General features: G+C 35.2%; 1 protein-coding gene across 1 annotated transcript; it reads left to right on the top strand.

Annotated features, from left to right (window-relative positions):
- Positions 1-24: 24 nt before the first annotated feature.
- Positions 25-12449, top strand: LOC117907065 (pre-rRNA-processing protein TSR1 homolog). Its single transcript, XM_034820430.1, has 21 exons — positions 25-361; positions 660-736; positions 818-895; positions 2256-2387; positions 3145-3195; positions 3295-3438; positions 3539-3661; positions 3816-3893; positions 5152-5244; positions 5321-5443; positions 6602-6685; positions 7141-7239; positions 7378-7587; positions 9317-9392; positions 10364-10467; positions 10561-10820; positions 10964-11050; positions 11144-11377; positions 11634-11712; positions 11818-11881; positions 12018-12449. Exons 1-21 carry the CDS (start codon positions 271-273, stop codon positions 12134-12136), a joined length of 2406 nt encoding a protein of 801 aa, XP_034676321.1. The 5' UTR covers positions 25-270; the 3' UTR covers positions 12137-12449.
- The last annotated feature ends 1008 nt before the right edge of the window (positions 12450-13457 follow it).

The following is a 13457-nucleotide window of genomic DNA, read 5'->3' as shown; positions in this document are numbered from 1 at the left end:
TAAAAAGGAAACAAGCGGCAATGAAGGAGCAAAAGATATAGAAACCCTAGGGTTTAAGCACCGACTTTACATCAACGGAGATTTTCTCGCCGGCGATACATTAACGCCGCCGCTCATCGAAGTCCATTCTAACTTCTTCGACGGTTGACGGAGGGGAGGAGATATATATTGGATTCGGAAGTTGGCGATCGCCGTCAATCTTCCTCTTTGAATTCAGAGTGTTCTCGTCTGATGAGTCGCTAGGGTTTCGATTTCGTTCTTGCAAAAGTCATGGGCGGATCTCGAGTTCAGGTCAATAAGGCCCACAAGACTCGATTCTCTTCCAAATCAAGTCGTCAAGTCCACAAAACTTCTCTCCAAGGTGGATACCCTATAGCTAATTTTCTTTTCTTTTTTTCCTTTTGGGCTTTTATTTTCTTTGATTGATCAGAAACCCTATGAAACAAAGAAAAGAAAACCATGTTAAAGAAAATTTTGAATCTTGTGTTTTCGGATATTATGCACCCTTTGTAATGGAAATGCCTATCTCAAATAGGGAAAATAGTTGCGTTAGGCGCAGTTGAGTGGAGTTTTGGTTTTCTAGCATTGTGCTTGGTATGGATTTTCATGGTTTTTATGAAGTGTTGAATGTTTCTTTATGTTCTATGCGGGTGAATTAGAGAAGAGCAGGATTACAAAGCCGGGAAGCAATGTTGCCAAGGGAGCAAAAGCTGCTCGCCTGCAACGGAACAAGATGGTAGTTGATCTTTGAATATCCTTCATTCTCTTCCCATGTTTCAATGCCATTGTGCCTTATTATATATATTGGCTGCTGCAGATACGGGACCAGAAACGGGCAGCCATTTTGAAAGAGAAAAGGGCTTCAAGTGGATCCACAAGCCCTCCCCGGGTTATTGTGAGTATTCTTTATATTAACTACTTATAAATGCTTTGATCATATTATGATTCAAATTATGAATTTACTCATATATACTATGACATTTATCTTTCTGCATGTTCCATTCTGATCATTATCTTTAATTTTTATTCTTGAAACCAGAGTAATTAAAAAGTTAAGTGAATTAATTGCTCATACTAATTTCTTGATCCAAGTTGTAATCATTTCAAGAAATGGTTTAATGTTCAGAAAGATAGCCTGAAATACTGACCGCATTATACTTTAGAAACTTTAAAGGTTTTTCTGGATCTTGGAAAGTTGGAGGAAAAATAATAAGAAAAAAAAAAGATATAGGGAACAAAAAAAATGGAAGGAATGAAGAAGTGAAAGGAAAATAAAATATAATTTTAAGCTCAATAATTTTTTTTACATGTTTCTCCAAATTTATTTATCTTCTTTCTTCTTTTATTTAAAGGAGGAAGAATTTGAAAGTATTTAGATTTTAGATAATTTTCATTTTATTTTATTTTCTTTCGTACTCACACAGAAAACCAGAGAATTTGAATTCTTTCCTACTTTTTTCCCCTTTCCCTTATACTTTTTGTGATTCTAATAGAGCCTAAGTAATTGGTCATGCCATTATGGAAGTTTTGGAAGGTCTGTGAATCAGTTAACCTGAAATTATCTAATCATTTTTATGTATTTTGGGTCTGAATTGGACTTTACTAAAAAGAAAGGCAATATACAGTAATGGGATCTTGGCATGGAAGACATGCAAAGAGTTGAGAGGAATTTTAAACCCTAAGCACTAAATAGGGAAAGTAGATACATTGTAGTCCATTTGACAAAGATTATACCACTGTGGTACATCGTATACCATACATGCCAATTGTCTGTTATATAGTGCATAGTGTGGGTGAGTTGTTGTCCTGTTCATTATCCTATGATGGATGTTCTGTATGTTAGTTGATTTTTCCATTTTTTTGTAGTTTGTTGAAACTGGAATTGCTCTGATCATCAGTGAACTTGGTTTTGATAACAGTATGTACTATATGCTATTACAAGTGTGTCATATGAGATGAGTAGGGAAATTCCTATAAAAATGTGAGATGCCCTACCCTATGTATTTCAGGGGGAGGCTGGAACTGAAAAGACTTGGTTCCATGCCACATGAGACAGCCATAACAAACAGAAAATGGAGGTGTCCTATAAGGAAAAATAAAAAAAATAAAAACGACAGAAAAAACAGCGCTAAAGAACTTGCCATTCCTTTTCTGAGGAATAATCCATGTAAATTTTCTTTGGTTGTTGACATGACAGCAAACTGTATAACAGATGCTTTTCCAAGAATAATTATTTTATCTTCTTTCATTAACAGGTTATTTTTGGTCTTTCTGCCTCTGTGAACGTAAATTCAGTGGAGGATGATCTCTTAACATTATTATCTTCAAAGGGAAATGAACCCGTGTTTTCTACGGTTGCTTCTTCCGAGTACAAACTGAGGACAACAGTAGGTTACTGCACTATGTTTTCATCCGCTGGCTATATGGTAGCATAACTTTGTCTGCTGTTTAGCTTCCAAGCAAACTTAAAAATAGATATTTGAGTCTTGCTTTTTGTGCTATCCAAATGCAACTCATTTTAGCCCAAAAAATTATAGAATACTTGATCGATCTGATTATTGTTATTATTATTATCATTTTTTTTAGGAATTGAGATATCTGAAGACATGAGTTTTCTGTTTCCATTGCTTTCATATATCAGAAACCAAATTGAGCATGAGGTGCTCTAAAAAAAGAGTGCAGCATATTTTGTGTCAGTCTTTGCTGACGTTGTTCTTTTGACTCTTTTATGGAAGAATGAAGTTGAATCTGTGTTTATGTAGGAGGAAATCTTCTTTTGTGATTTTGTACTTCTGATAGATGCCCTCCTCATAGAATCATCCTTTTTCCAACATTTGTTAACTGGTGATGGATATATACTTGCTCTTTACAGTCATGCTATTTACGTATATTTTTAATTGGGACTTCTATATTAACTATACAAAATAACTTCTTGGTAATCTCTATCTGTACGGTCTCTGTTTTAATTGTCCTCAATCTCCTTAAATCATGCCAAACCTAACAATATGTATTCCTTTTTTCCTGAAGATGTGATCTTATTTTCTCTCATTATGCTATATGGTCTGAGGCTCCCCTATTTAATGGGGAACTTGTTATCTTTGACATGAAAAATTCTAAATTTCTAATCAAACTTGTTGGCACTAGGTACTGAAAGCACCTCATGGAGATTTGTCTTCATGCATTGAAATGGTTAAGGTAATTAGTTATCTCCTACCTTTGGTTTCCTCCCTACTTCAGCTGGATTGCCCTGTTCTTTTTTGCATTGTTTGTTAAACTTGGACTGTGTAAATGTAGGTAGCCGATTTGATTGCTTTTGTAGCATCTGCCAGCTGTTCGTGTGAGGAAGGCACTTCCAATTATTATATTGATTCATTTGGCACTCAGTGCCTTTCTGTTTTTAGAGCTCTTGGTTTACCAAGCACTGTAGTGTTGATTCGCGTGAGTTTTGCTGATTTGCTTTGCACATTTAAGAGGTTTCCATAAAGAAAATTCTTTATTAGTTGGACTTGGAGGTTAAACTTGCTCTCTATGCCTTTAGGATCTACCTCCTGAGCAGAAACAAAGACATGAGTTGAAGAAAATGTGCAGTTCTTCCCTTTCTTCTGAATTTCCTGAGGATTGTAAATTTTATCCTGCAGATACAAAGGATGAGTTGCATAAGGTAAATGTTAATAGTCTATATGCTTTTTTGGGTTATATTTTTCAGTAAGGATTTGATGATACCTAAAACAAATGGCACCTGGTTATAACTTGTGTAGCTAGCCTATGCCTGGTTTAAAATTTCTCATGTTTCTCCTCTAATATGTTGGCTGTAGTTCATGTGGCTTTTCAAGGAGCAAAGGCTTTCAGTTCCTCACTGGCGTAATCAACGGTCATACCTTATGGCTCAAAAGGTGTTGATTGCATTTTTTTTTTTCCAAGTTCATGATCCAGATAGGGTTCAATTCTTCTTTCAGTTTCTTGGTTAATTTGTTGTTATTCTAAATAGTGTTTTTTATGAGAAACATCTGAAGAAAAATTATGTAGCAAAGAAATGCTGTGTTGCTTTTACTTCTTTACATAATAATTCCACTTGTCATTTGAGAGATTAATATATGTTAGTGCCTAATGTAAAGTTGATGGTGTTTACTACTAATGATGTCATTCTATGTGGTCTGTTTGGCATCCATCTTTTCTATTGCTGTGGGCTTGGTGTGTGTGTGTTCACAGAGTTTGTTCCTTTAGGTGAAGGAAGGTGCTCTACCCTTTTTGTTTTTTTCTATAATCTTTTCTGTGGGGATGGGAGTTGATTTGGGGCTGTTTGGGGACCTGATAGGCCTTTCCTTAATAAAATAGTATAGATTGAAGTTTCTCATTGATGTCTTCCATTTGTTAACTTCAGAACATGTTGCTTTTTTTCAGTCACCTTTCTTCAAAGTCTCAATCTTTGAAGCCTTTTATTCCATGGACTTAGATTGCCTGTATGGATCTATCTTGTGTTCCATTGCAGGCCATTATGCCCTTTTCACTACCTCATCTAATTTCCCATTGGCCTCTCTCTTCTCCTTGTAGCGTTTTCAACTTGAATCAATTGCTTCTCTTTATTGGTTTGGAACCCAAACCATCTTAGAGGACAGGATTGGTTTCTTCTTTACATTCGTGGTGCAGACAATAATTGAGCGGTGTAGAAAGAGGCTTAAGCATTACTAGCCTGAAGTTTCTTCTTTTATGGCCAGGCATTTTACTTCATTTTGATGGCGGAGTATACAACCAGCCGCTTAGTTGGTTACTTTGGAACTATTGCCATCTGGTGGTTGTTCCCATTGATACTTCAGAGTTATCGATGCTTATAATGTGGTATTCTAGTTTTTGTGGTTTATACAGGCTTCAGAATAGGGCATACTGAACTGCATAAATGCTGTAATTATTCTAGGTGAAAGGATTTCTCAGGAACATAAAAAGGAGATATGAATAATAGGAAAAAAATTTGAAGTGCTTAGATTTGTTGGTTCTTGGTATCTCTTTTTAATGTCTCTACCTTTTCTTTGTGTTTACATTCCTATCGCTCTCCTCTTATGTTAAATTTTCATGCTTATAACTTTGATCTTGGGTGAGAGTCGTAAGACCATCTTCATTGTTTCTTCTAAGATTTCATCCATTTTCGCATTTCAGGTTGATTTGGTACCCGATGATTGCAACTCAGGAAATTGTACCCTGCTCCTTACTGGTTATCTGCGTGCTCATGGTCTCTCAGTGAATCAGCTGGTAATTTTTTAAGCTTGGGGGATGCTTTTTTTTATTTATTGATATGGTGGCTTATAGTCTATTTTCTTTGAATCAGGTCCATATTTCAGGTGCAGGGGATTTTCAGTTGTCCAAAATTGAAATTCTCAAGGATCCATTTCCTTTGAATGCAAGAAAAGGACAGGATCTTATGGATTCGGATGAATTAAATGATGAGCAGGTATCTTTTCCTTTCAACAATTAAGTAGGTGAGAGTATGAAAATGAGCATGTGACCCTTCTTCAGTAGGCACCTTATTTTACATCTTTTTCTTCGCCCCAATGATATATTTGTGTAGTAAAGCCTTTAAACTTGTAAGAAGTAAAATATTACTTCTTTTAACAATTAAGTAGGTGAGAGCATGAAAATGAGCATGTGACCCTTCTTCAGTGGGCCCCTTATTTGACTTCTTTTTTCTCCCTAATAATATTTTTGTGTACAGTAAAGCCTTTAAACTTGTAAGAAGTAAAATATTACAACAATCTACACAGTTGTCATAGCTCTAGACTTTACTAAAGTTGACAAAGCCATATTTTTCCAATTATTGTCAATGTGTGATTTTTTTCTAGGCTTGCATATTCTGTGAGATATAGTTTCTGCAATGACATAGACATAAATTCTTAGTGTTTTGGTTCAACAAGTCATGCATATATGTTCCTGGAGTCCCATCAGTCTGAGCTATGTTACAGTAATGAGCTGTAATTGTACTAGTTCCTTTTTTTTTGTTTTTTTGGAGTAATAACTAAAGCACTTTTAGGTATATATTATAATCATCACATATTTGTTTATCTCTGTTGAAGTTATCTGGTTTTTAAGCATCTTTAAATTTAAGGTTGATTTGTTCATGGATAAACAAAGAGTTGGTAGCTTCGATTCCCTGTGAAACAACAATGTTGAAAATTTTAGGGATGAATTTAAAGTATAAGCAAAACAAGTTAATCTGATCTTATATGCTGATTGTGACCACCAGTTATCTTGTCTGTGGCAATAAGCCAAGGTTTTTCCATTTACTCACAATGGTTATTAACTCATTCGTTTGTATTTTTATTTTTATTTTATAAGTATAATTCATTCGTTTGTATTGCATCATTTTTCACACATTAGCAGCAAAAAGAAAATTGATAAAATGTGCATAATACACATTTTTAATCATTTGATCTGATAAAAAATTTTAATCATTTTTTTCTGTTGGCAACATTTTTTATGGAGTTTCTGCTTGTTTTTCAATTGTTTATTTGACAATTTAGTGATGACTTGCTGATTCAGTTTCAGCATTCTTGTGTTCAGATTTGGGATTTGTCTATGAATTCATCCTAGTGTTTCTTCTTGTATTTCTCAGGTTATTCGTTCCTTAGCTCCTGATAAATTGAAGCAAGAGCCTTTAATCATTGAAAATGTTCCAGATCCTCTTGCAGGAGAACAGGTATTGACAGAGGAAATGATTGGCAACTTTTCACTTCATCTGAATCTTAAGATTTAGAGAAATGACCCCATGAGCTGGTTGTTATTATATTTGCTGTTGCTTGTTTGCTGCCTTCCTGCCAACTGTTTCAGATCAAATGAGCTGTTAGCTTGAGCTTAAGCTTTTGGGTTAGGTGGTAGTCTATATGGTATCAAGCTAATCACTGTAAATGGAAAAAATTGCCTGTAATTCAAAACTAATAACAGCAATATGGTTATATTGGTTGCTTTGTTCAGATATGTGATCCTATGATCCTGAGAATTCACATGGCTTCTTCATAATGTCCCTTAGCGATATTCATTCTTATCTTATAATGACATACCTATCAAAAACAAAAAAAACAACATCAATTACAGTTCTGATTTATGCGGGGTGGAAATATTAATGTTCCTGTGGATTTTGATCTTTTTAATCAGACGTGGCCAACAGAGGCAGAAATGGCTGAGGCTGATAGGAATCAAAAACAAAAAAATCTGAAAAAGAGGATTCTTCCTCGAGGTACTTCAGAATACCAGGTATGTGTTATGATCAACCCTTATATTTCATCTTTAGTCTTTTATTTATTTATTTATTTATTTATTAAGGCTTCTGTTAGTCTTTGTTGGTATGCCCTAACCTGATAGTAATAGTTTGAGAAACTGTAAGTCTTGCAGGCTGCTTGGATTGTGGATGATACAGATGTGGAGGATTCAGATAGGAGTGATGATGATGATGCTGGTGATGGAATGGTGTTAGATGAAAATGAAAGTGGTCTTCCCGGTCATGAGGGAAACAATAATTTTGACCTTGATGATGACCAAGCTTCTCTTTCACTTGACTCCAGGGACAATGATGAACAAACTGATGTTGATTCAGTAATGATGGTGAGTTCTTAACCCATCATAGATGCATTAAGTAATAGTTGTCTCTTCCATGGGTTCACTTGTATTGGTAGGATTATGGTTAAATAAACTAATATCCCTTTTTTCTCATTCTATCTCAGTATCTTCTTAGTCTAAATTGAAGTTTATAATTAAGATGGAATGTTTAGCACGAGTCCAATATTATTTACAATGAGATAGAAATGTTGTTCCTTTTCTTTGTTGGATGACACATATTTTACCAATAGGCAATGTCAGATACATCTCCCATACCAAACCTTGGCCTTGTCTCATCTGAAATGGTACTTCACATACTTTGAAATGTCCATATTACATAACTTAGAAGTGTACGAGTAAGAAGAGTGAAAAGTATCGGAGCTGAGAGAAAGAGGAGGCAAAATGGAGTCCAATAAGTTGAATGAATTTATAGTTCCAAGCACCCATACCCAATTAAAAAGGGAAGAAAAAGTAAGGATCCAAAAGCCTAATTACAATAACCTACTTAGGATTCTTTCTTAAATGTAGTTGTACTGCACAAGAATGTTTCAAAATGATTGATGTACTGATGTTAAACATGCTGTACTGGATAGATATTTACTCTAAGATCTGGAAAAAGAGAAATGCTTGCTCCTGTGAATCCTAGCCTAAGATCTGAAAAAAGAAAAAAGTCAGGGATCAGTTCCTTAATTCAGCCATGAGATCTGTAGTTAGGCAGAGTTTGGCACCTAGAGACATGCCTGCTCCTAGAGGCACATACTAGAATCTGTGTGACATAACCTGGGGCTTCAAGATGTCATTCTGAGGGAATACTAACTAGGTTAGGCCAGGCTGTTGTGTCTGTTAGATTTGTTTGAGGATGATTTAGAGGTCCAATAATAAAAATGTGTGTACGTGTGTGTATACATATGATGGTAGTTTTAGAAACGGGGACCCTGGGTTCTGACTCAGGTGGCTAGCAGTTGGGGTGGAGATGAGAAGTTCTAGATTTGATCTATTTGCTATTAAGGGGGAAAAACTATCAAAAAATTAAAATAAAATGAGAAGGGTCTTGTGTTTTGTTCAATTGTGAGACGAAAAAAGATGGAAAAGGAAGATATTTGGTATGCAAAAGAAAATAAGTATCTCCAATCATTCACTGGCTTCCATTGGTAAGAGTACTCATTGATTCAGCAAAGGAACGTGGATCTGCTGTAACTGAAAAAATGTTGCAAAGTTCGTATATTATTTGATTCCAGAAATGAACTTGCTGCTACTTAATGACTTGCTAGATGCGGTTTAATCTCCTGACAGGCCCTTGTTGAAAGTTTGATGATTGTTGCATGATGATCTTTGTTTATCAATGTTCCAATCAGAGAATCTTTCTTTATCGATGTTGAATATATCTGTAGCATATGTTTAAATCTCGAAAGTTTTAAAGGAATATCCTTGTAATTACAAATCTATTTAGGACTATTTGGTTTTGCTTCCCAGAGCCACTAAATGATTTGTTCTTTTATATATTGCATTATTAGTCGTTTTCTCTGTGGTTTCGGGTGTTGTTTTGGTTTCAGGCTTTGGTTTGTTGTTTCTCTTTTCCTTTGCTTGCCTTTTGGCGCTTTTTGTATACTTCGTGTGTACTTGGTGTGCCATTTCCAAGTGCTTTTAATATATTTGTTTGTTCGCCTAACAAAAAAATTATTCGTTGTTTTTCCCTACTCTCTCATAATGCAAAAAGCTTTCCTTTATATTGCAGGAAGGTGAGAACTTGACAAGGGAGCAGATCGAGGATGAAATTAAAAAACTTAAAGATGCGCATGCTGAAGATGAGGGTATCTCTCTTTTTTCCTGATGTTGTTGTTGTGGGCTCATTGGCATTGGTCAGTAGTCAAGTGATGGCCTGTAGAAACACGCAGTTTCCTTCAAACATACTTGCTGATCAGTGCATTGTTTTTTGGGAGGATTCCTCATCCTTCTTTTGTATTTCTTTGTCCTTAATTTAATACATTTGTTGTTTCTGATAAATATAAAATAAAATAAAATAAAAAATAAATAAAAAAAAAGGAAAGAAACATGCAATTTTTATGAGGCAAATGCTTTGGTTAATTATTGGGTATCTCTCAGAGAGTAGACTGGCTCTGATGTTTTTACTCTTGCATGTCCTGAGTTGGGTTTGAGCGCATAGCACTTTAAAGTACTAATACTGCCATTTAGACATCCCTTTTCTATTCATTGTAAATCGAGACTTTGTTAAAAACTTTTCAAGCAATGATCAGGATGCTACTCCATTTCATCTTTGAGTGGCACTGATGAAAAGGGTCTGGTTGTTATTTCTTCATTGCTTGCTTTGTTTTCATTTGCCCTGTGGTTTTTCAAAGGAGTTAATGAGCCTTAACCTCATAAACCTGAATCAGTTGTCCAGGGAATGTAATGGGATTGGTGGCTTACTCACATTTAATGAGCCACTAAGGCAGATTTTTGTGGCACAATTTTTAATGGAATCTTTGTATTTTTCTTTTTTGAAAGACTGCTGCACTGTTTCAGCCTCAGATCTTTATGTATGGAAGTAGAAAAACTTGCTTGAAATACTAAAAATTATAGTTATAAACCATATGTAAATTAGCCTCTTGCTTAATTGCCTTTCTTGCTATCTTTCCTTTTCCAGCATGTACTCATTTAGATGCTAGCTTACCAAGATATTAAACCATGTGTTTCACCCTGTGATCAGCCTGTTGTCAGCATTTTATACGTGTGCTAATGCATTTCTTAGTTGCTTATTAATAATTACTTTGTTATGTTTCAGAGTATCCTGATGAAGTGCATACCCCCTTGGATGTTCCGGCGAGAAAGCGTTTTGCCAAGTATAGAGGCCTCAAGTCCTTTAGAACGTCTTCATGGGACCCTAAAGTTAGTAAAATTATGATGATAATACATTTTGTAGCTTTATTTTCTTTCTAAACATTAGAAGTCTTCTAAATATGCCAATTTGTCTACATTCAGGAATCTCTACCTCCAGATTATGCTAGAATTTTCTCATTTGATAATTTTGCAAGAACACAAAAGCATGTTCTTGCAAAAGCTCTAGATATGGAGCAAGGGTACATGGATGACTGTGTACCAGCTAGCACATACATAAGGCTTCATATCAGGGAGGTACCAGTTAGTGTTGCCTCCAAGTTATGTATGCTTGGGAAGAGAATGCCAGTGATTGCATGTGGCCTTTTGCAACATGAGTGCAAGATGTCAGTCCTTCACTTTAGGTAACTTTCTTTTAGCATTTCCCCTTTCTTATTTTTTCAGTTCTTTTGTAAACAATTATCTGCTCTGTCATTCCTGTTGTGATTTGGAACTTCCTCATTTTAATTTTATTTTAATCTAATTTTATCTTTTGATGCTTTTGCAGCATAAAGAAGCATGACGCTTATGATGCTCCTATCAAATCCAAAGAAGAACTAGTATTTCATGTTGGTTTCCGCCAATTTGTCGCTAGGTATGCGACAACACTGATGGTGGCCTTTTTAAATTTCTTCCAATATCTTTTCCCCCTTCCCTGAAGTAGTGGGCTCATTGCTGTCATTTGCAGGCCAATATTTTCTTCTGATAATATGAATTCAGACAAACACAAAATGGAAAAGTTTCTTCATGCAGGACGTTTCTCCATAGCATCAGTTTATGCCCCGATTTCCCTTACTCCTCTTCCTTTGATAGCCTTGAAGAGTGTGAATGATGTTGCTGCCTCACCTGCTGTTGTTGCATTTGGTTCTTTGAGATGTGTTGACCCAGACAGGATTATTCTGAAGAAAATTATCTTAACTGGGTAAGAAATCCTTCTGATTTGTAATTGAGGATATGACCTTCACAAACATTTAGCTCCCCCATCCAGCCCATCCTCCCAATATCCACAAACACACGCACATACTTCAACACATGTACCCATACACAAAAAATTGTGCATTTTATTGCCCCCATGTTTTGATTTATGAAGCTATATTAAGCATTTAGGTATTTGTTAGTTGTGAATATTATCATTATCAGAAATACCAATTGATAACCTTGACTATATTCTGGTGCAGTTACCCTCAAAGAGTGTCAAAACTGAAAGCCGCAGTAAGATACATGTTTCACAGCCCAGATGATGTGAGATGGTTCAAAGTAAGAATCTATTGGGCAGATGCCACAAACACACACCTATACACATGCAGCATTGTCAGAGTTTTCATTCATGATTGGAGTTTCTGATGTGGATGGTTATTGCAGCCTGTGGAAGTGTGGACAAAATGTGGTCGCCGGGGTCGTGTCAAGGAGCCTGTTGGTACACATGGTATGGTGCTTTCTGTTCCATGTTAAATTTTATCAGAAATCAAAGGGATACCTTTCCCTTCCTTGCATTTTAGGGAGGGGGAGGAACAGGATGGATCAATTAATTATCTCTCTTTTTGTTTGTATAATTCCCTCAGGGGCCATGAAGTGCATTTTCAATGGGGTCCTTCAGCAGCACGACACAGTGTGCATGAGCTTGTACAAACGCACCTATCCCAAGTGGCCCGAACATGGGTTTCCACTTCTTTATGCTTGATCAGAAATTGGGCGGTGCTGAACATGGGTTTTTGATAATATGGATTTTGCATTTTCTGATAGCTATACGGTTATATGTGTAGTGTGATTCTCTCTAAAAAAAAAAATCAAAGAAAGCCAAGATTGTGATTGATGGGAATGAAGCCTTTGGGTTCGGATAGACATTTCAGATTTTTTGTGTTTGCTAGTAGCTGCCTGCTAGTAAGTCACACCCAGCTGAGAAATAAATTTTTTTTGCCTATCTATTGTTGCTTGCGTTGTGTAAGTTTGCTCTTTTTAGAGAATTCTGAAATATACCTCCCTAATTTTTTTTTACAATTTGAAACCAATACTAGTTGCATGCATTGACACTAAGCTTCAAGGGATTTAAGGGAAATTAATACTTATTTTAATATGATTTTTTTCCTCTAGGGTTTTATTATGACATGTTGGATGATTTACGGGTCATTTTCACAAATGGTTATATGAGTAAATTCATTTACCTCCCGTGAGGATTAAGTTAACTATTTGAAAGTATTTAAATTATTTAGTTTAGTCGAACTGAACTAAATTGAAATAAAGTATTTAAAGATCAATTATTATTATTAAATCAGTTTAATCAATTTTTAGTCAATTTTTAGTAAATAAAAATTAATTAGATTGGTTGAATTTGATTTTAATACTCAAACCGTATCAATCCATACTCCATGCTTCGAAATCTTAAAAAGGCTATGTGAAATAAAGCATCTTTGTCTTTTCTCTCTTTATTTATTTTTATAATATGGTTTTAAAAACCGAATTGGACCGGCCAGTCCAATCGGTTGGACCGCCAGTTGGTCATCGTTCCAGTTCGGTCCGATCATTAGACCAGATGGAGACCAAACCGGGATTGGACCGCTTGAACCGGCGGTCCAACCGGTGAACCAGACGAACCGGTCGGTTCTGAGGGAAAAAATCGGTTCAAATTATTTTAATTTTTTTTTTAGTTTTCCAAATGCTCATTTTCAATCTCTATATTCCAATTTCCAAAATAAATAAAAACGTGAATTTTATATTTATTAGTATGCAAAAATCTTCATGAATATTCAAACATTGACATGTTATGTTTTTATTTTGAGTAATTATTTAAGTGTTGTGGACCTATGGTTGACATTTGTATTATTTGTTATGAACAATGTGTCAAGTTAACAACTCTTTGATAATTTAGTTATTATAGGATAGTAATGGTTTGATTATTTGATAAATATTGAGTTTATTGACATTATGAATGTATAACATCTTATATTGTGTTATAAATATCATATATGATAATTGATGACTTCTACAGGTAAAAAATTTTGTGA

Source organism: Vitis riparia, chromosome 18 (genome assembly GCF_004353265.1).
Source record: "Vitis riparia cultivar Riparia Gloire de Montpellier isolate 1030 chromosome 18, EGFV_Vit.rip_1.0, whole genome shotgun sequence".
Lineage (NCBI taxonomy): Eukaryota > Viridiplantae > Streptophyta > Magnoliopsida > Vitales > Vitaceae > Vitis > Vitis riparia.
This window is presented reverse-complemented; position numbering and strand designations above follow the sequence as displayed.